This window comes from Taudactylus pleione, unplaced genomic scaffold, assembly GCF_031769625.1.
Source record: "Taudactylus pleione unplaced genomic scaffold, aTauple2 ptg001990l, whole genome shotgun sequence".
Classification (NCBI taxonomy): Eukaryota; Metazoa; Chordata; class Amphibia; order Anura; family Myobatrachidae; genus Taudactylus; species Taudactylus pleione.
Window position 1 is genome coordinate 7,888,622 of NW_028286386.1, and position 27,105 is coordinate 7,915,726.

Genomic DNA, 27,105 nt, shown 5'->3' on the forward strand with positions numbered 1-27,105 from the left:
CTGAGCAGCCTTCCCTATCATGACGTTAAAGGCAATGTGCTCCTCTCATCCTATCACTGACTGGTCCTCGCTCCCCTGCTGCGGTGATCTGCCAGCATCTGCTTTTACTGTCCTCCGAGAACAAGTACCTCATCGCACAGTAGCCTTTAAGAGCTAGCCACGCCCCCTGGATTGCTGCAAAGACGTTGACTGTACGGATTTAACCGGCTCCGGGATTATTATCCCTTCCCTCTCCTCCTCCCAGCCTGTGGCTGCTCATCCCCGTCCCTCCGCCGCCAGTGCTGTGCCCGGGGCGTGTGCCCGCTACCCGGGGAGCCCCCTCCGGGGACAGTCAGGATGGTGTCCTGGATCATCTCCAGACTGGTGGTGTGAGTACCGTATGGGATTGTGTGATGCTATGCAGCCCCTGGTCATGCTATTTACATGTGTTTGTATAGGAGGGGTGGCTGCATGACGGCTCATACAGTGCAGGAGTATGTGTGTTGTGTACACATGATGCTGATGTGCTGCATATAGAGAATGCTGATCTGCACAGGATGAGCACAGATATCTCACTGGAATTAGCTATTATTCTAATACCTGTATTTACATTGGTTACATCATGTGCTACTTTATATAAACGAATTTAAGATACTGAGCCCATGATTAATAGAAGGCCCTGTTTTCTAATCACACAAGCAATGGCCGGGTATAACTTGGCAGCATCAAGCTGAAGAGGAAGCACAGCCAGGTAGATAAGTAATTCCTAATTTATAGATCACTTACAAAATGGAAGAAATACAAGCCCGCTCTGATGTGTTATTTCCACGCGCACGTCCAATTGTCCACCAAGCTCATTTTAAGGTGTGCATCTATTTTTCCATCTTTGCAAACACCGTGGTAATAATGGCACGGTGCATAAAGTATAACCTCCAAGCCCAGACTCCAGCCAACTTATTTTACAGCCACCTTCTGTATTTTAAAATACTACTCATTGTAACTTCTTTATATCTTACATTAGTCATGAGAGTGAGATGACATCAGGTCTTTATCACAGTGGTCAAAAGGTTCTAATGTTGCATACACACGGTCAGATTTTCTTAAAGACATGAACGATAACGATTGTAAAAATCGTTCAATCATTGACATGTAGGGCATGCATCGACCAACGATATCTGACATCGACTGTGTTTGCAGGCAGATTTGGACGATTTCATTCATTTTAAATACTGTCAGAAATCATACATCGTTCATCGTTGATAAAATCATTCAAATCGTTGATGAAATCGTTCACCGTTTATCGTTATCGTTCAACAAAATCGATGATCTGACAAATCTGACCGAGTGTATGCACCATTAGAAATTTTCTTACCTGCTGAAGAGCATCCATACCTGAGTGGGTTGGGGGGTGGGTTATGTTGTGCACTTGTTCAATTACTATGGAAAATGTAAAAATAATTTCCATTTCAATGCAAAATTTAGTCAGGCACTTCTCATCCCGCCCAACTCTCCCATCCGAAATTCCAATCTTTTTGCACTGCACAGGCAATGCTGTTCTGGCCACTGTATCCTTGCCATATTCTGTAAAATCTGCGAGAAGTGCATGAAAAAGTGGGGAAACCATCCTGGACCCAAAAATATTGGTAACTGAGATAGCAGGGCCATAGACTGTTAGTGGTCATAAGGAAAGTTCTGGAGGTTCTTAAAAGGTGTCAACTGGCTGATTTTTGCACTTTTTATTAATGGTTGAAAAATGATAGGAAGCAAGTTCAGAACCTTTCTCCCATCACTATAACACCTCCACATAGCTGTCCCACATCATTTACACTTCCACACAACTGTCCAGCATAATATATACTCGAGTATAAGTCGACCCGAATATAAGCCGAGGTACCTAATTTTACCAAAAAAAACTGGGAAAACTTATTCACTCGAGTATAAGTCTAGGGAGGCTACTGGTAGTAATCCAGTAGCCACCCTCCAGTAGCTACTGGTAGTGATCCCTCCCCTGGTACTGCCCCCAGTAGTAATATTCCCCCTCTGGTAGTGCCCCCAGTAGCAATATCCCCCCCTGGTAGTGCCCCCAGTATTAATCCCCCCCTGGTAGTGCCCCCAGTAGTAATACCCCCCTGGTACTGCCCCCAGTATTAATCCCCCCCTGGTACTGCCCCAGTAGTAATCCCCCCCTGGTACTGCCCCCTGTAGTAATATTCCCCCTCTGGTAGTGCCCCCAGTAGTAATACCCCCTCTGGTAGTGCCCCCAGTAGCAATATCCCCCTGGTAGTGCCCCCAGTAGTAATACCCCCCCTGGTAGTGCCCCCAGTAGCAATATCCCCCCCTGGTAGTGCCCCCAGTATTAACACCCCCCCTGGTAGTGCCCCCAGTAGTAATTCCCCCACTGGTACTGCCCCCAGTAGTAGCCCCCCCAGTAGAGATAGATGTAATAAAAAAAAAAAAACACTTACCTGAAACCCCGCTCCTGGTCCCGACGTTGCTACTGGCTCCTCCGGCCACTTTGCGTTATGGGAGAGACGTCGTCATGACGACGTCTCTCCCATTACCCACTGCGGGAGCCGGAAGATGGCTCCCGCAGTGTAAGCAGCAGCCGATGAGAGTCTGACAGACTCTCATCGGCTGCTAATTACAACAAACACACAGCTGCCGGCTCCGGCGGCTGTGTTTTTGGCAGTGTGTAGTGCTGACTGAACTCTGTCCGGTCAGCGCTACACACGCGGTGCAGCTGTGTCACAGAGACACAGTCTGCACCGTGGCTCGCATGGTACGCTACTCAGCTGCGTACCATGCGGGCATGACTCGAGTATAAGCCGAGGGGGTGCTTTTTCAGCACAAAAAATGTGCTGAAAAACTCGGCTTATACTCGAGTATATACGGTACACCTTCACATACCTGTCCCACATCATTTACTCCTCCGCATACCTGTCCCACATTATTTACACCTCCACATACCTGTCCCACATCATTTACACCTCCACATAGCTGTCCCACATCATTTACACCTCCACATACCTGTCCCACATCATTTACACCTCCACATACCTGTCCCACATCATTTACACCTCCACATACCTGTCCCACATCATTTACACCTCCACATACATGTCTTCCATAATTTACAGCTCCACATACCTGTCCCCCATCATTTACACCTCCACATAGCTGTCCCACATCATTTACACTTCCACATACCTGTCCCACACCATTTACACCTCCACATACCTGTCACACATCATTTACACCTTCACATACCCGTTACACATCATTTACACCCCCACATACCTGTCTTCCATCATTTACACCTCCACATACCTCCCACATCATTTAGACCTCCACATACCTGTCCTACATCATTTACACATCCACATACCTGTCCCACATCATTTACACCTCCACACATCTGTCACACATCATTTACACTTCCACACACCTGTCCCACATCATTTACAACTCAGCGCACCTGTCCCACATCATTTACACTTCCACACACCTGTCCAGCATCATTTACACCACCACACAAATCTGTCCCACATCATTTACACCTCCACATACCTGTCCCACATCATTTACACCTCCACACACATGTCTCCCATCATTTACACCTCCACACACCTGTCCCACATCATTTACACCTCCACACACCTGTCTCACATCATTTACACCTCCACATACCTGTCCTACATAATTTACACATCCACACACCTGTTCCACATCATTTAACCCATTATTGAGCATTCTAAAGAAATTCACCAAAAACCTGTGTTTTTGCTGGGTCTACCGGGGTCGCAGCTCAGTGTAAAAGGCTCCTTGAAAAATAATCTGGGTCAAGTGATCGGGCAATCAAACCCAGGTGGCTACCAGGGTCGGACCCAGGATGGACCTGGGTAATGGTGCAGTGTAAGCGGCGCAACCCGGGTTATCCGACCTGGATCATGCCTAACATGAGCTGATTGGTGGTTGTAGAGCAGTCACCTCCCACTTTTTATGACCTCACAAGTTTAGCAGGCAGACCCAGGTTCAGTGTGAACGCGGCTGACCTGAGAATAACCCAGATCGATGGTGCTGTGTAAACGGTGTCTGGCCTGGGTTTGACCTGGGTTGGAACCATTTCTGAAAACCCAGGTTGGACCCGGGTTTTTGGTGGAAAAGAGGTACAAATTATGTAATTTAATCCCCTCAGAGTGCATGATTATTCATTGGGAATGGTGTACCAAAGGTTCTGCACTGTGTCCTGACATTTTGACCTTACAATAAAGATTTCCCTACCTATTCACCTGCTCAGAGGAATGCACACAAAACAACACGGATTTCCTCTGAAAAATTTATGTGAGTTTGGAACTGAATTGCAAATGCAATTCGCAGTGCGAGTTTACTGCAAGAATGGCTTGCAGGACCCAACACTCACTTAATTGAATATAGTTTAATTATATTGATGATATATGGGATAATATGCTCTCTAATGTAAATTATGAGGATATTATAAATCTCTAAGGAGTGGAACAGTATAAGACGCAAGGCCACAGGACAAGTGCTTTTTTTTACCTATATTTTAGCTGTACTGTAAGAGATGGAATGTATGATACTTTATAATTAGTGTTTGCGATTTTCATTGTTCTTTATGAAGGAAAGTTTTTCCAATGTTAACAAAATAAATACGCTACAAAGAAATTGAAAACGCCACATAATTTTTATCTTGTTTTTACTTTAAACATGGGAGAGGGTGTCTGGGGCCAGGGGAGTGGGTGCCTTGGGAGAAATGGGACAGTGCACCACAGGAACCAAGGGCAAGGGGACAGAGTGCTAGAGTAGAGGGGGTGATTCCACGGAACAAGTGCCAAGATACGGAGGGTATGGTGACTTTGATAAAAGTGAAGCCTAGACAACAATGCAGCGTCCTGAAGTTTTAAAACATGATGGAATAGGAAGCATTTCACAGAAGGAGCACTTAACAGCACTAGCAATAAGGGCGCTTAGAAGAAAAATCCTACATCATGGGGAGAACTGAGTTTATGATTACCTGGTAGGGGCAGTGTTGGGAAGTCTTCTGGAATTTTTAATTTTAGTTACAATAAAAGAAAAACACCAGGAAAGTTCTTAGTGATTTTTTTTACATTTAGTTAACACAGGTTTCTCTAATGAACAAAAAAGTGATGACCTTTGTATCTGAAACAAACCATGTAATGCAAGAGATGCAACTACATTTAATTTGTATGCAGGGTAAATACTGACTGCTTTTATATGTAGCCCACATATACTGAACGTTTTATTTTTGCACTGCAATTTAGATTTGAGTTTGGACACTCAAAGCTAATTTTTTCTGCACATTTTATATCTGCCCCACCTGCAGATCAAAATAGTTTTACCAGGGTGCACTATGAATCAGCCCCTTTATGTAAAAGATAAGATAATAAGAAAAGAAAACAGCCCGAACTGCACATCACTCCATCCTGACAAGTCTCCACATGCCCCTCAAATCTCTCACTTGCTCCTAATCGCCCCCATTTGCTCTCATGGGGGGGATCCGGTCAAAATCTCGACAGTCGGGATGGTGGTGCTTAGAATGCCGGCACCGGACTCCCAACACCTGTCACAATCCCGGCGCTGGTATCCCGACGGTATGTACTGGGGTTAGGGGCTAGGCACTAGGGGGAGGGTTAGGCACTAAGGGGGTGGCTTTAGGTTTTCGGTGCAGGGAGGGGAGGTTAGGTTTAGGCACCAGGGAGAGAGGTATAGGGGTAGAAAAAGGGGGAGGGTTAATGTATCCTAACCCTGTCGGGATTCCGGCGTCTGGATTCTGATCGCCAGGATCCCAACCACCAGCATCCCATACTCAACCCACTCTCACACCCATCATTTGCCACAAATGCCCCATATGCCACTTAGTCCTCCCTCTTGCCAAAAAATGCACCCACATAGTCTCAGACCCCCTACATGTACTCCATATCATCTCACAAGAGGTGCTAGTGACCCCACACTACTAATCTAGTAACAAATCTAATTACTGTACTTAAAGCGTGATTTAAAAATCGCTTGCATTCAGTCAGGAGCCTGTAGAGCAGGGCTATTCAACATGCGGCCATCCATCTGTTGTGGAACTAACATCCCAGCATGCCCTGCCACAGTTTTAGCATGCCCTAATACAGAGGTTCCCAAATGCATCCTCTAGGCTCCCCAACAGTTCAGGTTTTAGAGATAGCCATCGTTGAGCACAGGTGGTTAAATCAAATTGACTGAGGTACTAATTAAGTCACCTGTGGTCAACCATGGATATCTCTAAAAGCTGAAGAGTTGGGGAGCCTTGAGGACCGAGTGTGGGAACCTCTGCCCTAATAGCAAATCTTGTTCGGGGTATGCTGGGATGTTTAGTTCCATAACAGTTGAAGGGCTGCATGTTGAATACCCCTGCTGTAGAGGAATTAGGATTATAAAGTGACATTACATTTTTTTCCATATACTATAAGCAAAGTCAACAAAGATTTAGTTTGCCCTCCATTAATTCATTTAAATTGGCTTAGCATGGCATTGCTTTTGAGATGCCTGGTTTAAGGCTTCTTGGGGTAGATGTATTATAGCGGCACTTAACGTGCCGCTATTACCGAGGCGAAGCAGGAAGCACTACCGATGAGATGTATGAACATCTCATCGGCCGGAGAGGGGGAGCATTAACTTCCCCCTCTGGCGCTACACGCTTGAGACACAGTGCATCAGCCTATTGCTGGTGCGCTTTGTGTCAGTCCCGGCCGGCTCCACTGAGCATGTGCGGGATCTTGCAAGTATCGCGAGATCCCCGCTTTCAGCCTGGAGCCGGCAGCTGCCGCAGCAGGGACAGCGCGATCTGGCCGTTCATACATGGCCCAGGCTATCGGCGCTGCTATCTGGTACATAGCAACGCTGATAATGACCCCTGTCATTTACCACCAAACCCCCGATCATACATTGGGTAGTAGCAGTATCAGCGCATATAACATGCACTGATACCGCTTCTGAGCTTCTTATATCTCCCCCCCTGTCTGTTAGTGATAAAAATTATGATTTGATTAATAAAATTGTACAGAGTTGTGTACTGTAATAACTGGTGATGTTTCCATTTTAAATATTTGCACTAACAACTCATTCTTCCAGCGAGTTGTTGTGATAGACCAAATTAAAAACAGTATCACCAAATACTATCTGCATAACCTTGCAAACAGTAAGAACTACTGATTGTTACTACTTTAATGGGTCTATGTACTAAGCATTGGAGAGAGATAAAGTGGACAGATAAAGTACCAACCAATCAGGTCCTGTCACTTTACAATCTGTGTTTGAAAAATGGCAGTTAGGAGCTGATTGGTTGGTACTTTATCTCCATCTACTTTATCCCTTTCCAAGGGTTATATTTACTAAAGTGTGGGATTTTAGAAGTGGAGATGTTGCCCATAGCAACCAATCAGATTCTACTTAACATTTATCTAGCACCTTGTAGAAGATAATAGCTAGAATCTGATTGGGTGTTATGGGCAATATCTTTACTTCTACAAACCCGCACTTTAGTAAATATACCCCCAAGGCTTAGTATATAGACCCCTAAATCTTAAAACATTCCAAAAATATTATTTTAGTTTTATTTTAACTTATTTTAGTTTCTGCTCATAGAATGTATTTTAAATCCACTGATGGTGTATTATATATAAAGGAGTTAATCTAACGTGTTAATAGCTTTGCTTCTCTAGAAACTGTTTGTCCTGTCAGCAGAAATGTGTGCTCCATCCCAGGAACTAATCTATTTATTATTCCAGTAACAGAGGAAAGATTAAGGCTGACACTTCCTTGTTTAGGACATACATTCATTATCATTTTTGACTAAACAAGAGCTACCAGATTATAGTTGTAGATTTTCTGCTACACCTGTTTGCACAATGAGAGATTTATATTATAAAAGTGGAGTCATCTGAAAATATTTTGTTACATTCAAACAAGATATACAGGTTGAGTCTCCAATATCCAAATATTCCGAAATATATGGAATGTTCCGAAATACGGAATACTATTGGCATGACTGAGATAATGAAACTTTTGATTTTTGATGGTTCAATGAACACAAACTTTGTCTAGGGCACAAATTATTAAAAATATAGTATAAAATGACCTGCAGGCTGTGTGTATAAGGTGTATATAACACATAAATGCATTCTGTGTGTATATTGGGGTCCCATTCCCAAGATATTTCATTATGGTATGTAAATATTCCAAAATACGGAATATTCCGTTATCCAAAATACCCCTGGTCCCAAGCATTTTGGATATGGGATACTCAACCTGTATATATTTTTTTTCTTGGCTTATCCTTGTGCATTGTATTCTTGTGTATGACCTAGTAGTGTTGCTGGACACCTGCAGTCGCTCAGTTGTTATACAGTTCTTGAGGCATGTTCATGTATACAATACCATTACACGTCACATTTTGTCAAGTTTATGCATTATTATAAAGTTGTATTTATGCTACTATAGTTACATTTTCTATAGTACTTTTGTATTTTATTTTGTAGGTTGCTGTTTGGCACTTTATATCCAGCATACTCATCATACAAAGCTGTCAAGACAAAAAATGTTAAAGAATATGTAAGTTTTTTTAATATATGGAATTTTTTTTTGTTCTGTATAAACACTAAATGAATGCATGACATGGAAAATGTATGGAAAGCCAAAAATATCCATGTGGTTTTTGTAGAACAAGTGGATATTTTTATTTTCATTGTCTGCATAACCATCCAAACCATCCAAATCATTATGTATGCTTTCTTTTTGTTTTGTTTTTTTTTCTATTGGCGCTCCCTGCCCATTCTTATTGATTTTCTTTAGAAATCCATGTAACAATCAGCAACATGCAAGGGTGCGGGGCTGCCATACAGGGTCATTCTAACCCAAAACAATGTAACATGCCATGTTAACGATTCAGGAAAATAGTCAGAAACAGAAAGTGCCTATATCTATAACATATGTCTCCCCTGATTGTTTTTCCATCTGATCATCTCTCTGTGGTCATCAGTATGTCTTTCCCTGCTCTTTCCTGGACCTGTCCTGAAATCATAGTATTTATTAATCTATATTTTCCTTGTCTGCCTATTACTTTCAGGTCATATTTCCCCTTTAGACCTAATAAATAATTAACTTTGTAGCTTTATTGTATATACTAAGGGGCTAAAGCAGAGTCCATTTGCAGAGCATATATTGCATGTCTTTGCACTGCGCATACTCCGGAACCAAGCGGAAGAAACTACAGGTGTTGCAGAGTCTTCACATTCACATTTACATCTGAGTAGATGTAACTAGGCAGTAACATAGGGTAAGGTCAGCGAGGGCACGTCATCGGAATTGTGGACTATGCAGAGTTGTGCGTATGTGTAACTACACCTGTTTTCAGACTGGTCTATTGCAACAAGAATAGGGCTGGTACAAGTGTGCACTGACACTGACTGCTGCATGACACCAAGAGTACAGATAGGGCCAGTTCAGATGCAGAGGTGCATAGAACCCTACATACAGGGCATACTCACTGACATTCAGCTCCCTCCTTCCGGGAGCTGAATGAGGCTTCTACTGCGGGGGGCGGGGCGTGGTGATGATGTAGTATTAGGGGCCCTCTTCACAATGCCGGCATTGTGAAGCTGGGGGGGCAAATTGCGTCACCATCCCCCCCCCGTATGTATTGGGATGCATGGGGGTCCCGGGCAATGTGGGGAGTTTTTGCCTACTTCTCCAGGGGTCCGGGAGGACCACCCGATTTTCAGGAGACTCCCGGCAATCCCGGGAGAGTAGACGTGTGATACAGGGTAATATACTCATTTAGGTCCATGCATGCAATGCAGGAACAGTCACTTCTGTCTCGTGGTCAACTTTACATCAGCCTCTAAGTATTTAAATAAAAACTATTACTATATGAACAGTGTAAATCTAATTTTCTCTTTTGCCTGCAAATGCATAGCCATATACCTTAGCTGGACATAGCATTAGATTAGAGAAGTGCACACAGTGATCATAGTGAATTGCAAGAAATTCATTATAAAGCAGTTATGGTCCATTTAGTGTTCACTATGAATGCTTCATTTACCTTTTCACAGTGAGCAAAAATCCCTATTCCACATGACGGCTTGAATTTAGCATGTTATTGAATGCAGCATAAGCTGTATGTACTATAGAAGTATTATGTACAGGGAATGGTATACAAAACCACTGTGGGTGCATAGTATAAGTATGATGTGCCTTTTACTGCATGACAAACCAATAGCCATAAAGAGAAAATCTATTCCAGACTGGAGTTTATTTCATCAAGGTGAAGTGTCTATATTCTTGTAAAGTCCCTGAGAAAAATTATATTTACAACATTACTTTTCTACTTGTTCTAGCAGTTTTATACAATGACAGCTCTGTATAACCAGCAATCTCCCTGAAGTTTGGTCAGACAGAAGCAGTTGCAGAGCACAGTGATTATACCTACATAGAATATGTAGACAAGTAGAAGCACAACCCTGTCCACTACCACATTACTGACCTAAGGATGACAGGTCAACAATACTTATTTAAGTTTTTTTTTTCATGAATTTATCAATAAGAAACATTTGGCCTAGAGGTACTGTGAACAAAAGCTGATAGTCTAGGGCGCCGTTAGACTGCAAATTTAATTCCATCTTTAACATGGTATATTAGATGTGGACAAGATAGCGTGGTATGCTGGGACATATAGGTCTACAGTAACTGGAGACACAAAGGTTGCCTATCTTGATACAGAAAATGAATACAATCACCTTCAAGATAATCGACCCTGGCACTTGATTTCTAGCACTTACATATGAAAAATAATTTAAACTACAAATATACTTCTTAGCCATAAGTGGGAATTGATGGATAATGAATATCTTTTTGCAGGTAAAATGGATGATGTACTGGATCGTGTTTGCCTTTTTTACAACTGCAGAAACCTTAACTGATATTATCCTCTCTTGGTAAGTAGTGTAAAGGATACAATGCTATTGCTGTAAATGTATGCCAATATGCTGTTTATTATTCATTCTCAAATATCTGTTTCTCAAATGTCCCCGCTGAATGGTGATATTAACTGGTTCTTTTATTGTTTGCTATTCCGGGCTATTCTTAGTAATGGAAATCAGGGAAATCAATTATATATACAAATGGTATATTATCTTGACAGGAATATGTATTTGTTGGTTAAATGAGTATATGTAGCATGCTTACATTTTCCAGGAGAGGGTGGAAAATAAGTGATTCAAAGGAAGGTTTACTGCTATCTTTTCATGGATTATTAGAAATACTATATTTATGCTCGGAGGAACAGACCTCTAGAAGAATATTAGTATAAATTTAAGAAAAGTTCCCCGACTACCATTCCAAACTTCTTACATTTTTTGGGTGGAATTTTTAAATACGCCAGATATCGCCAGTGGTTTCCAGCTGTAAAAGAAATAGCGAATCACGATGTTTAGAGGGTAAAAACTGCGTTGTACACTGAATGATAAAGATTCACTTTTATTTTTTACATCATCTTCCAACACATTTTACTCGGTATTAGGCCCATCCTTCTAGGGCTCTCAAGCCCCCCTACATATGCAGAGTCTCGGTCCAATGCTGATTAGCACTGGGCCCCTCCGGGGGTACTCTTGCCCCTATTAGTAACAAGATAAATATTACTACCTTCTTTATTAATAAAATGATAAGTAGTGACCCGTAATAACCAGTATAAGCAGTGCCCCTCTTACAATAATATTCATGCCCTTGTTATAAATAAAATGATACGTAGTGACCCGTAATAACCAGTATAAGCAGTGCCCCTCTTACAATAATAGTCATGCCCTTGTTATAAATAAAATGATAAGTAGTGACCCGTAATAACCAGTATAAGCAGTGCCCCTCTTACAATAATAGTCATGCCCTTGTTATAAATAAAATGATAAGTAGTGACCCGTAATAACCAGTATAAGCAGTGCCCCTCTTACAATAATAGTCATGCCCTTGTTATAAATAAAATGATAAGTAGTGACCCGTAATAACCAGTATAAGCAGTGCCCCTCTTACAATAATAGTCATGCCCTTGTTATAAATAAAATGATAAGTAGTGACCCGTAATAACCAGTATAAGCAGTGCCCCTCTTACAATAATAGTCATGCCCTTGTTATAAATAAAATGATAAGTAGTGACCCGTAATAACCAGTATAAGCAGTGCCCCTCTTACAATAATAGTCATGCCCTTGTTATAAATAAAATGATAAGTAGTGACCCGTAATAACCAGTATAAGCAGTGCCCCTCTTACAATAATATTCATGCCCTTGTTATAAATAAAATGATAAGTAGTGACCCGTAATAACCAGTATAAGCAGTGCCCCTCTTACAATAATATTCATGCCCTTGTTATAAATAAAATGATACGTAGTGACCCGTAATAACCAGTATAAGCAGTGCCCCTCTTACAATAATAGTCATGCCCTTGTTATAAATAAAATGATAAGTAGTGACCCGTAATAACCAGTATAAGCAGTGCCCCTCTTACAATAATAGTCATGCCCTTGTTATAAATAAAATGATAAGTAGTGACCCGTAATAACCAGTATAAGCAGTGCCCCTCTTACAATAATAGTCATGCCCTTGTTATAAATAAAATGATAAGTAGTGACCCGTAATAACCAGTATAAGCAGTGCCCCTCTTACAATAATAGTCATGCCCTTGTTATAAATAAAATGATAAGTAGTGACCCGTAATAACCAGTATAAGCAGTGCCCCTCTTACAATAATAGTCATGCCCTTGTTATAAATAAAATGATAAGTAGTGACCCGTAATAACCAGTATAAGCAGTGCCCCTCTTACAATAATAGTCATGCCCTTGTTATAAATAAAATGATAAGTAGTGACCCGTAATAACCAGTATAAGCAGTGCCCCTCTTACAATAATATTCATGCCCTTGTTATAAATAAAATGATAAGTAGTGACCCGTAATAACCAGTATAAGCAGTGCCCCTCTTACAATAATAGTCATGCCCTTGTTATAAATAAAATGATAAGTAGTGACCCGTAATAACCAGTATAAGCAGTGCCCCTCTTACAATAATAGTCATGCCCTTGTTATAAATAAAATGATAAGTAGTGACCCGTAATAACCAGTATAAGCAGTGCCCCTCTTACAATAATAGTCATGCCCTTGTTATAAATAAAATGATAAGTAGTGGCTCCGGTATAAATAAAATAAGTTGTGCCCAATAATTAAAAAAAAAAGCTGTCTTCCTAATGAATACTTAATTCAATCTTCTTTTATTTATCTGATTAATCCACATGGGGGCACTAAAAGAAAGGACCCCCAGTTATTGTATGATATATTTTCAATAAAATACCTATTTTGATCCTTTCTGTTATTGTTTTTTTAATTACAGTAAGTAAAGGAATCGATTAACATTTTTAGGTTATTTCAATTAGTATTACCCTTAACTAGAGTCCTAAATTCTATCAGGGTTCATATGTTAGGGGTAAAACTTTGTTAATTTTTTAACAATAGGATTCCCTATTACAGAGCTGGAGATAAGCACTAATTACTCGCTATTAAACTTTGGATCTTCCTGGGAAATTCCTAAATCTCCTATCCTGCAGCATACAAACTCCAGTATGTATATTACACTAGTATTTACTGTAGAGGAACCAGTCAGGACACTTTCTAATCTCCTTTAAAGCCTGGCTTTTTTTCTGGTGCTTTAACAAGCAGCTAAATAAATCGCACAATTGCTATTTTGCCATTTGTAAAAGAATTGGATGTAGGTAGGTTTCATACCATGTGGCTATTAGGTGCTCTTTGATCTGGGCATGTTTATATAATGAGGAGACAAATGTATTGATTGTGTGCGCTGTGTATTAATTATAGTGTGTAAGAAGAATGTAATGTGTCACTCTGAGTGTATATATGAGTAGTACACCTGGAAATCCTGCAGTGAATAGCAGTATACGTATGGTCATAATGGGGAAGTTTTATCAGACGTCATGTGATATCACTGCGTTCATAAAAAAATGTACCTACAGTAGCTCATGTATGTTCAAAAGCAGCTAAATAGTTCCTTTATTAAACAAACATTTAATGCAACTTGATCTTGTCCTTGAATAATGAAACCAGCTCCCTGCTGACAGTCTGAAAATAGCTGAAGGGGTTTCTCAGTAGAGATCTTAAACCAGGCATGAACAGCATATTAGAGCAAAGGTGATAGCAACTTTTTCACTGATGTGCTGGGCGTGAGAACCCTGCAGTGCAGTAGTCAAGCATAACCAGCACTGTTAATAACAAATACCAGTTCCTACACATTCTGACTGAAAGGAAAATGTTCAGCTTAAATATTTGCTTTCTGTGAAGGAGCAGTGTATAGTGGGCCTGATTCAGCAAGGATCGCAAATGTGAATGCGCACGCAATCGGTCGATAGTTACACACTGCGCATGTGTACGCGTCAGTGTGTGAACGCTCCACTGCGATCGAGAATGCGATTTCAGTGGCTATGCAGACCCATCGCAGAGTGATTGACAGGAAGTACCGGTTGTGGGAGGTGAGGGGGGTGTGTTCTGTGAGACGCAGGCGTCCCAGTGCGTTCGGACGCCGTTGCAGGGGTGTGCATAAATTAGCCACTACGATGCCGAACGTAGTCTGAGGACTCATAGTGTGCGTGGAAGTTATCAATTTCTGAGTAAGGTCAGGGCTTGTGCTAGTGAGCGTGAGGCTGCGATGGTACTTGATTGTACCGATGGTTTCGCAGTCTTGCTAAACATTACGGATGTGTGGTAAGTAAAGTGGGCGTCCTTATATAGTGCAGCGGCGGCCGTGCGATCGCAATGGATTAGCATACTATCGCAGTTGAACTGTGTGCGTAATTGCTATTGCATTCGCAGTTGCGATCCTTGCTGAATCAGCCCCAGTGCTCACTCTCATGGGGTACTATGACTTCTGAACAGCAAATATCACCAATGCAGAGAGAGGCGAGTCCCATCCAGACAAGACCCAGTAATTACACACTTTTAGAGGGGTGACTTTTATTAGAAATAGATAAGGGATGATGGCACCGGTATTGAAGACCAAGAGATATGTACAATAATGTGGATTAATACTGTATAATATTGAATGAGTTATAAGCATAAATAAATCACTTATTGTTCCTACTCTCTGCATCTTTCAGGAAAATTCTTTATCAGAGTAACAAGGAAGTTGACAATACCAGCTTAGTTATAAAATACACTTGTATGTTGCTAAAGTCATATTTAAGAAGAGTTTCCTTTAGAGTTAAACTTGTAGGGCACTAAAGTAGCATTTAGGTTTCTAGTAACAATATGATATTACCTGAAAACAATGTAATGGATTTTCTGTCATCAATATTTGATGTTTCCCAAGTTCCATAAGCAATGACAATTATTGCAGATAGAGTTGTTTTGCTTGATTGGTTTGGCTGTTTATTGTTTTGGGACTACAGGACATTGTTGATATGATTGCTTTTTACATTGCAAGTAATTTACAAACTATATAACATGTAACATCCTTCCTGCATTAGAATTGCATGTTTGTATATAAACAATGCTAACCTTTGGGGAATTGTGCTTCCTGTTGTATTGTGATTGGAAAACACCCGCACCCTAGGGAGCAGCATAAAGTTGTCCATATCGCTGCTCATTATTCCAGTGAGACTATGTACTACTACACACTGTGATTAACCACTAAGTCAGCTGCAAATCGCAGTCTGTATAGACACAAAGCCCTGGTGGTCTGCATCACAAGCCAATGGGATCTATCAGGTGGTGGGGGATGCATTCTGAATGCTGGCGGACAGGATCCCGGACGTCAGTGCTGACGCTGATATCTAGAACAGGATCAAGATACCGACGTCGACATCCCGACCGCCACATACCGAAGGTAAGTATCCAGGTTAGCGTTAGGTCTAGCCCGGGGATGGAGGTGTTAGCTTTCGGGACCTCCCGGGGTGGCTTAGGGTTAGGCACCCACCCGAGAGGGTTAGGATTAGGCTACAGGGAGGTGGGGCTTAGGGTTAGGCACTACTGGGGGGAGGTTAGGGCTAGGCACCCCCCTGGGAGGGTTAGGTCTAGGGTGCGGGAAGGGGGGGTTAGGGTTAGGAACCACCAGTGGGAGGTTAGGGTTAGGCACCACTGAAGGAGGGATAGGGTTAGGAGGTACAGGGGGAGGGTTAGTATACTTACCGGCACCTCTCGGTATTTTAGACATCGGGATGTCGCGGTCGGTCTTCTCACCGCCGGCATCCCGTCCACCGGGATTACATACCGATTCCGGTGGTGGTGTGGACAGACAATAGAAGTGGTCAAACAATTAGCACGACTGATCATTTATGTATATACATATGGCCAAATCTGCTAAAGATCTGGTGGCTCAATGGTTAATTCCGTCCCTCTCTTTCTTTTAGGTTTCCTTTTTATTTTGAGTTAAAAATTGCATTTGTGATTTGGCTCCTTTCACCCTACACTAAAGGATCTAGTGTGCTGTATAGGAAATTTGTCCATCCAACACTCTCCAGTAAAGAAAAGGTATGTCCATTCTAAAGTCTAATTTCCATCATTTGAATGATATTAACACACACTACTACGTGTGCATCCGTGTACATCATGTGCAGAGTAAAGTTATTTACTGAAACTTTCTCTACAGAACCACGGATGTGGTAAGGACAACTAGTATTATAAAGCAGAATTACTGAATGGGGCAAACACTTTAAAAAATGTACAGTGACATTTGCAAGAGACAGGTAGAGTCTGAGCATGTGTATATGTGTGGCGTGCTTCCATACATGCCAATTTAAACACATTGATATTTTTACCACAATTCCATTCTCTGCATTGTTTGTGGACTTACACATTACTGATAATTATGGAGGCGATTCAATTCAGAGCGAGGTGAATAGTGCCGGGAAGTTTGTTACGGAGCTATACAAGTCACCTCGCAATTTAGACCGACTACAGTAATTTAAGTCAGAAAATGCCGGTTCTGTCGACTTAACCTGGGTGTTTAGTTGTGAGTATCGGCATTCTCTGACTAAAGTGCCGGCCACTAGGCTATGCTAAGCCGAAAAACAGCCTTGCGGCCGGCACTTTAGTCGGATTTCTCCTCGCACCCCCAGAAGGGTGTGAAAAGAAATTATTTAGTCGCCCTAACAGCATGCCGAATTGAATGGCTTCGGGAACTCCTTCCCGGTGCTATCATCAGCGCACTGAATTGAATTGGCCTCTATGATAGCACAATATCGCAGATTTTCCTGTGCATCTGTGATGCTTCTGACCACGAGTTAGTGGGGAAATGGTCAGAACACCGGCAACTTGCGGTCTTCACTAGCAATTGAATTTTAGTCTCAGGTCTGAAATCTGAGTGTGTGCGGGTTACATGCTGAGTGGCCTGGGTGTGCATGGTCAGATACTCATTATCACTATTTATAGATGTTTTGTACACTTTAATGTTTTCATCTTTAATTTGGAAGCCATCATTGCAGTATAAGCTAAGCATTTAGAAGTCAAATAAATGATTTAATAATGTGTTTTTAAATATGGTTTTACAGGAAATTGATGAGTACATAGCTCAGGCAAGGGACAAGAGCTATGAAACAATGATGCGTGTTGGAAAAAGAGGCTTGAACCTTGCTGCAAATGTTGCTGTAACTGCAGCTACTAAGGTATAGTATACAGTGTAGTTACAGTTCATTTGTCCATGCTAAATATATACTAAGTACATCAAAGGCACCCTGACCTCACAGTTTACTATAGTTTGTATGTTGCAGATTAGGGGCCTTATTTAGAGATGGATGTAATTCCATTTGTGGTGGTACGTAATCACATTTCTGTATTCTGAATACATAACAGCATGCATCTGTATATAGATTTCAGTGTATTTTAGGAGTTGGGTACAGTAATGGTGTGTACGTTAGTGAAGCACATGCCCTGGAGAAGTGACCTAATTAGACTTGGCACATCCCCAGATATGCTTCTCAGGATGTGCATCTTTTGTGGGTACCAGAGGCCTGGTATAAAGATACGTGATGATGATGATGATGCCAGCAGCACTGCCTAGTCACTTTATCTTGCGGTACAGCTATAATAAGATAAATTGCAGCTGTCTAATCTGACTTTTTTTGTTGGTCTCTTGGACTACTGCAAGAAAGAAGATTCCTATTGGATGGATAAAGTGGTAAGCGACGGGTGCCGGGTTATACTTTATACAAATGACAGGTTGCACTTTTATAGCTAACACTGGAAACACACTCCTTGTGCATCTGACACTAGGGGGTTTATTTAAGAAGTGTCGGGTTGTAAACCCTGACACTTCTATTCATGGCCTTTTAAATATCGGACATAAACACAAAGCGAACTAGAGCATAGTACATAAAACATAGATGCCAAGGACTGTGCTGTTTGAGAAATGATGTAAATACAAACTCCTAATATCCCCTCCATGATCTCTCCCGGTATAGGGCTAAAGACCTATCCTTTGACCTACCTAGGTGTATGCCATTTCTATAGATTATCCTGTGTGTTTCTCCCATGATTTTCATCAGGTGAGGCTCTATCCCTCCTTCCTTCCTTTTATGTTTTGTGATATAAATTAGATGCTGTTGGTATTGTCTCTGGCTGCTGCATAGCCTAATATTGTGCTTAGACTATGCACTCGACTGTAACCTGCAGCCTTGTTACATGCAGGAGTGAGGACATAATACTGTATCCTCCAACACCTGTGGTAATTCCCTTTGCTTTGCCACAATGTAAAAAAGCTGAGTATTCCTGGAGCCTAAAATGCAATTATTTCAAGAAATAAAACATAATACATAGACTTCATTACTGACAGATGTCTGTTACATTAGCCACCACAGGTAGGGTCACCCAAAGAGTGGTACGTTCACAATTAGGAGGCCTGGAAAAGTAAAACTACATTTGTTTTCTGGGTTTGTCGGTTTCCTTTCTTCAGACATGTTAAAAGTAACAGGCTTGCTGCTTGTTGTTGTGCTTCAGCTCTTTCTCCATGTGGTCTAATCTGTTTGCTATATTAAAAGCAGTTAGTTACAAGCATGACACTCAAGACCATGGTGCTTTACATGGACTGGCACCTTGAGGGCAGAGCACCTGTTAGTAATGCCATGAAAATAAAGGCCTGTATGGTTGTATGGTGTCAAAGTGGCTCAACCCCAGAGTTGGTTTCCTGCATTCAACGTCAGATGCAGTGCAGAGAGGTATGTAAGACATTCTTTCATTGTTTCTGTGATGCTTACTAATTCCTAGTTATCTTTAAAACTCCAGTGTGACTTTGTTATAGCACAATACACAGGATGTAAAAAAAAGAAAAGGATTTAATTCCTCACACTGTAATGCATCAAATGAATGGAGGAGCCTGTCCATTGCTCTTTCTTCTATTCCGTCCTTTTTTTTTTTTTGACAACATAAAAATATACATTATTTAAAAATAAAAATGCATTAAGGAGCACACGTTAGACACTCACCAGACAACAATCACAAAAGACACATTTGTGATTTACACTCTGTAATCTTGCAATATAATATCTGAAATAAACATAAAGTTCTTAGTGCCCATTTGAACAATCTGTGAATGGGCGGCTAACATGACGAGGTGACTGCATTCAGGATGGTATCTGCACTAACATTGTTTGAAAAATAAATTGTTAGTGTATTCGGTCACTTTTTTGACTATTCAAAGTTTTTCAAAATTGGGCTCTAAAAACCTAAAAATACGATACAGATATGTCCTCATACACCCAGCCCCAATACGCCATGTGGCGAATGCCGCACATTGCGAGTGAGCCACGCCGAGCGGTGTAGTCTAGCGAGTTCTTCTCGAAATTTGCGTCTTATTTGCACAGCAGACGCAGCAAAACACCACTCAATCTGTACCAGCGACGCTAGGCTGTGACTTTAACCGCGCAGGAGTTTGGTTTAAATATGTACAAAGTCGCAGATGAAGCACAATGGAACCTGGAGTGAAAAAAAAAAGCCGTGACCGCTGCATCCTAGCACTTTGTATACATGTACAGATAAATCAGTGTAGTCTCGTTAAGCAGTTTTGTTACATATGATTGTTTAATTTGTGCAACTAAGCCGCACATTTGAGTGAAAAAGACGCTCTGCTCAAGCTGAGTTGTACGGGACCTGGTGCACACAGAAGGGCTGTTTGGCGCGAGTGTATGAGGACATATCTATATATCAGTATCCAAATCTAAGACGCTAATGTCATTAGTTACTCTTTAGTGTCTAAAGTGTGCTTATGCATTCTTATCCCAAATACAGCATGTCATTTTTTATAAACTAGGACACATGAAAAATGTAAATGTTCATGTATTATGTATTACAGAATTGCATGGCAGAGGAGCAGCAGGAGATGTCATTGCAGTAACAGGCGACAGTTGAGGTGCTGCTGAGGTGGAGATTGGAGAAGAGGAGGCCAGGGAAGAGCCGGCATTGACTCTGGAGCCTGTAGAGCATGTACAAAGTGTGGGGGATCTTAAGCTGGGTAAACACCTGTACAATCAGCTGCTGCTCGGGTAAAACTCTCCCGATCACCCGCGCGGTGTGTCCCCAGTGTGATCCCCGGTCAGCTGCCTGTGAGCCGCGTACACAGTGTGCAGACATAGCACAGTGGGGGTCATTCAGACCCGCTCGCGAGCGCAGGATGCTCGCAAGCGGGTCGATGTTGCCCCACTGCGCATGCGCAAGACCCGGATAGCGACGGGCTCTCCGTCGCTCTGGGTCTCGCACCAAAGGGGGCGTGCTGTTGATGTTGATTGACAGCACGCTCCCTTTGGTGGGCGTGCCGGGAGCGTGGCTGCCAGACGGAGGCGTTCCCATGGGAACGCCTATCGTCTGAAGCCGGCCCCACTGACTTCACTAGTGATGTCAGTGGGAGTGATTTTGGCTCTTGACCATCGCGACCATCATCATGGACGCTCGCATAAGCTGTGGGTGATAACCCACAGCTATGCAAGCGTACCTAAGGCCGCTCCATTTTCATGTAGGAGGGCCCTGATTCAGAGCGAGCGCTCTGGTCAGAGCGTCTGGCTCTGAATCAGGCCCAGTGTGTACAGGCCTCTATGGGATCTGGTGGTCGGCCCAATAGATATTAAACAGCACATGAGATTCGATCTGCCGTTCCTGGCCATTGCAGGAGCGTTATAAACCGTTTATCGGCTAAAGCTTCTGCATCAGGACAGCGTACACACCTATACAACGGCCTGACGATTGTATAGATGTGTACCCAGTTTTAGAAGCTTAAATCTTAGAGCCCCACAGGAGCAGACTGATTGCATTGCACTATACAACATACAGTCAGGTGCATAAATATTGGGACATTGACAGAATTTTCATATTTTGACCTCTATTCACCACCACAATGGCTTTGAAATGAAACAAACAAGATGTCCTTTAACTGCTGACTGCCTCCCACTTTTTAAGGGGCCAAAAGTAATGTGACTATCAACTCAAAAGCTATTTCATGGACAGGTGTGGGCTATTCCCTCGATATTTCATTATCAATTAAGCAGGTAAAAGGTCTGGAGTTGATTCTAGGTGTGACATTTGCATTTGGAATCAGTTGCTGTCGACTCTCAATATGAGATCCAAAGAGCTGTCACTATCAGTGAAGCAAGCCATCATTAGGCTGAAAAATCAAAACAAACCCATCAGAGAGATAGCAAAAACATTAGGTGTGGCCATATCAACTGTTTGGAACATTCTTAAAAAGAAAGAACGCACCGGAGAGCTCAGCAACACTAAAAGACCCGGAAGACTACGGAAAACAACTTTGGTGGATGACAGAAGAATTATTTCCCTGGTAAAGAAAAACCCCTTCACAACAGTTGGCCAAATCAAGAACACTCTCCAGGAGGTAGGTGTATATATGTCAAAGTCAACAATCAAGAGAAGACTTCACAAGAGTAAATATAGAGGGTTCACCACAAGATGTAAACCATTGGTGAGCCTCAAAAACAGGAAGACCGGATTAGAGTTTTCCAAACAACATCTAAAAAAGCCATTACAGTTCTGGAACAACATCCTATGGACAGATGAGACAAAGATCAACTTGTGCCAGAGTGATGGGAAGAGAAGAGTATGGAGAAGGAAAGGAACTGCTCATGATCCAAAACATACCACCTCATCAGTGAAGCATGGTAGTGGTAGAGTCATGGCGTCGGCATGTATGGCTGCCAATGGAACTGGTTCCCTTGTATTTATTGATGATGTGACTGCTGACAAAAGCAGCAGAATGAATTCTGAAATGTTTTGGGCAATATTATGTGCTCTTATTCAGTGAAATGCTTCAGAACTCATTGGACGGCGCTTCACAGTGCAGATGGACAATGACCCGAATGACTGCAAAAGCAACCAAAGAGTTTTTTAAGGCTAAAAAGTGGAATGTTATGCAATGGCCAAGTCAATCCCCTGACCTGAATCCGATTGAGCGTGCATTTCACTTGATGAAGACAAAACTGAAGGGAAAATGCCCCAAGAACAAGCAGGAACTGAAGACATTTGCAGTAGAGGCCTGGCAGAGCATCACTAGGGATGAAACCCAGCGTCTGGTGATGTCTATGTGTTCCAGACTTTAGGCTGTAATTGCTTGCAAAGGATTTGCAACAAAGTATTAAAAAGTGAAAGTTAAATTTAGGATTGTTTAGTTTGTCCCATTACTTTTGGCCCCTTAAAAAGTGGGAGGCACATATAGAAACCGTTGTAATTCCTACACCGTTCACCTGATTTGGATATAATTACCCTCAAATTAAATCTGAAAGTCTGCAGTTAAAGCACATCTCGTTTGTTTAATTTCAAAGCCATTGTGGTGGTGAATAGAGGCCAAAATATGAAAATTCTGTTAATGTCCCAATATTTATGCACCTGACTGTATATAACTTGTGCCTTTACAAAGAGGCATATTAATTATACATTGCTGAACATAAATGCATGTGATGCAAACAATCTATAAATATTACCCAAATTTTAAATAAAATATTGTAATACACAGACACTATTGAAAAGGTACTGAAAAAGAAATGTAATAAACAGACATCTTTAGTTTTGCTACAGTGTTAAAAATCTAAAGAGAGCTGTATAGTAGGATTACATTCTACATTGCAGAAATATGGGGAAAACTAGAAACGTGGTTAGATTGCCTTTAATCTCTTTCAAATTTGCTCAACAAATTTAGAAAAAGAAAATCTTGTTTATCTTTTTGCTATTGGTGTCTGCTTTAACCACATAACTGGCTAATATTTTATATATGTTGTTTGCTTTTCTTTTTGAACTGTAATACTATATTCTGCAGGAGAAGCCAGGAGAAGTGAGTGGGGCGCTCCTGAGGATCACTCATCACAGCTGCCGTAATGTCTGGGAGAGGGGCAGCTGTGTGGGGTGACACTTCACTGCCCGATCACTGTCGCCAGCAGTGTTCGGGACACAGTGGGGCAGAGCCACGGCTGATACGTTGCTAGTGCAGACTCAGGTACACTGAAGCAGGCAGGTGGGGCTGTTGCTTGGCTGCCCGATCACTGCTGGTCACAATGATCGGGACACACTGAGGGCAGAGCTGCAGCTGCTGTGCTTCTAGTGCAGACTCTGCTGCACTAAGCCAGCTAGAGGGGTTGTCACCGGGCTGCCCGATCATTTGTGGCGACAGTGTTTGTGACACAGCAGGAGAGAAGTCACGGCTACCATGTGCAGCAGCTGCTCCGTTTACAGTCCAGTCTCTGCATTTCAGAAGCGCCAGGCTGCCTGATTATTGTGGTCAGCATTGATATTATCTTCCGGCAGCCACCCAGTGGGCGTTCTTGACTGTTCGAATCAGATGCAACCATGCTAGGCAAGTGGTTAACAAGAGCTCATAATTACATTTATAAGTAAATTGTACACTCTCATTTTTTTTGTATATAATTATATCGTCTCCTAACGGCATAAGGACACATGAACACTTATTAATGGAAATGTACAGATTCTTGCTCAAGTTTCATTTAAATAAAGAGGTCCAAACACATACATTACTAACACACAACTCTCAACTATGGGGGGGGGGGCATATTTATAAAAAATGCTGATATGTCTCCAAATGTAATATTACTTATCACTGCATGCGCATTGCAGAAAAGTTGCAATGGGCATCGCATTCAGCTCCATTCCACTGGAGAGGGATCTCAAGATCCCTCTCTGACAGGACTGCTCCTCTGTGATAAGTGAGCTAATAACATCTGAAGATGGCACTCGCTACCGCAGGCTAGTTAGATTGTTACATTGCACCTTTGCATCATCGCCACAGTTTTCTATGGTGATGGCATATGTGAGGACAGGCGATTGGAGAGATATTGCCGAAAAACACAAGTGACACTTAATTCTGTCCTTAACCATGCTCAAACACCCATTTCCACATGTTTTAAGATCACAATTAGCATGATAAATATTCCTCTATTTGCGTTAAACAGGGTTGTGTATGTAAATATTAATTACAACTGATGCAAAACATATGGCCATAAAAATCTTGCAAATTTCCTAGGGCAAAATATGGTACTTTCCTTACTTTATACTCACTGAATCTATAAACGTGGAGGTAGAGATACCCACTTAACAAAAAAACACTACACAAATACTGAATTTGTGATTAGTAGAACTAAATAGAGTGCATGTGGAACAAAATAGGACTTTGTCAAATAATTGACATTATTAAGGATTGTATTTGCTATGTATAAAGGTGAAATATTGCACTCATGTAGGCTATGATGCATTTTTGCGCTCCAAACCTGTATGCAAACATTTAATAAAAAGTCGTACCTAAAAAGTGTGTAAAGCGTACCTGGGAAGTGTGTAAAGTGTACTTAAGAAGTGTAAAAAGAGTACCTGAGCAGTGTGTATTGCGTATCTGAGAAGTGTGTAAAGCATACCTAAGAAGTGTAAAAAGAGTATCTGAGAAGTGTGTAAAGCGTATCTGAGAAGTGTGTAAAGCGTACCTGAGAAGTGTGTAAAGCGTATCTGAGAAGTGTGTAAAGCGTACCTGAGAAGTGTGTAAAGCGTACCTGAGAAGTGTGTAAAGCGTACCTGAGAAGTATGTAAAGCGTACCTGAGCAGTGTGTATTGCGTATCTGAGAAGTGTGTAAAGCGTACCTGAGAAGTGTGTAAAGCGTATCTGAGAAGTGTGTAAAGCGTACCTGAGAAGTGTGTAAAGCGTACCTGAGAAGTGTGTAAAGCGTACCTGAGAAGTATGTAAAGCGTACCTGAGCAGTGTGTATTGCGTATCTGAGAAGTGTGTAAAGCATACCTAAGAAGTGTAAAAAGAGTACCTGAGCAGTGTGTATTGCGTATCTGAGAAGTGTGTAAAGCGAATCTGAGAAGTGTGTAAAGCGTATCTGAGAAGTGTGTAAAGCATACCTAAGAAGTGTAAAACGAGTACCTAAGAAGTGTGTAAAGCGTACCTGAGAAGTGTGTAAAGCATACCTAAGAAGTGTAAAACGAGTACCTAAGAAGTGTGTAAAGCGTACCTGAGAAGTGTGTAAAGCGTACCTGAGAAGTGTGTAAAGCGTACCTGAGAAGTATGTAAAGCGTACCTGAGCAGTGTGTATTGCGTATCTGAGAAGTGTGTAAAGCATACCTAAGCAGTGTAAAAAGAGTACCTGAGCAGTGTGTATTGCGTATCTGAGAAGCGTGTAAAGCGTACCTGAGAAGTGTGTAAAGCATACCTAAGCAGTGTAAAAAGAGTACCTGAGCAGTGTGTATTGCGTATCTGAGAAGTGTGTAAAGCGTTTCTGAGAAGTGTGTAAAGCGTACCTGAGAAGTGTGTAAAGCGTACCTGAGCAGTGTATAAAGCGTACCTGAGAAGTGTGTAAAGCGTACCTGAGCAGTGTGTATTGCGTATCTGAGAAGTGTGTAAAGCGTTTCTGAGAAGTGTGTAAAGCGTACCTGAGAAGTGTGTAAAGCGTACCTGAGAAGTGTATAAAGCGTACCTGAGAAGTGTGTAAAGCGTACCTGAGCAGTGTGTATTGCGTATCTGAGAAGTGTGTAAAGAGTACCTGAGCAGTGTGTATTGCGTATCTGAGAAGTGTGTAAAGCATACCTAAGCAGTGTAAAAAGAGTACCTGAGAAGTGTGTAAAGCGTACCTTAGAAGTGTCTGTGATGGAATCGGTATGAATTACCGCCGGATGCGGCTGCCCGACATGGGTGAAAATCCCGATCGTCCCCAGGTAAGTATTTACTAACCTAATCACCCCCCTAACCCTCCTTAGGGGTGCCTAACCCTAACCTTCCCCCCAGTGCCTAACCCTAATTCCCCCCTCTAAGTGCCTAAACCTAACCCCCCCTTGCACGCTGCCTAAACCTAAGTCCCCCGGGGGGTGCCTAACCCTAAGTCCCCTCGGGGGTGCCTAACCCTAACCCCCCCTTCCCCTAGCCTAACCCTAACCTCCTGGGGGGGTGCCTAACCCTATGTCCCCCCCGGGAGCCCTAAACCTAACCCTCCCCCCCGCGCGGCTGTCCGCAGCGGTGCCTGGCATCACCTCGATCCGGATGCCAGGTCCCGGTCTCCCGGCGTCAGTAAAATGGCAGGCGTTTAGATGTAGACGCCGGTCATTTAATCCTCGCCGGGATAAAGCAGTCGGGATTGCGTTCGCCGGCTTCCCGACTGCATACCGTCTGTGATAGGTCTCAACACTGCTGCTTGTTCCATAATTGCTATGATGAATCTTTACACCAGGCCTCCAATATTCACAAAAAGATAATCCTCCTAAGAAGTGTATATGGGGATGTATACCATTCTCATTATGGCCACTTCTCCAGGTGTTTGATACACCAACATGAACATGTCTTTACTATATGCGGCTTATGCATTATCATGCCATGCCAGGAATAGCAATGGAAAATGAGGTGCATGATGTAGCAAACTAGAAAGAACGGCTTTTGTTTGCTCTGTCATGTTTTTCCAGTTTGTAAATTACACTTTAAAGGATGTAAGAGAATACATAAGAATTTCTAAATCCATTTAGATATAAGTCTCTGATTTACTTACTATTATGTGTGCATAATTAGGTTAGGTTTCTATATAACATTTTTATTTC

At 42.1% G+C, this 27,105-nt stretch overlaps 1 protein-coding gene across 1 annotated transcript in view; it reads left to right on the top strand.

The window, feature by feature from the left end:
- The first annotated feature begins 203 nt into the window (after window positions 1-203).
- The window catches only part of REEP2 (receptor accessory protein 2), a 66,698-nt gene continuing 39,796 nt past the window's right edge, over window positions 204-27,105 (top strand). Inside the window, exons 1-5 of the mRNA XM_088465418.1 lie at window positions 204-368; window positions 8,523-8,595; window positions 10,900-10,976; window positions 16,440-16,560; window positions 17,580-17,693. Of these exons, the coding sequence (XP_088321544.1) occupies window positions 337-368; window positions 8,523-8,595; window positions 10,900-10,976; window positions 16,440-16,560; window positions 17,580-17,693 (417 nt within the window). The 5' untranslated portion in view covers window positions 204-336. The remainder of the gene's footprint in view (window positions 369-8,522; window positions 8,596-10,899; window positions 10,977-16,439; window positions 16,561-17,579; window positions 17,694-27,105) is intronic.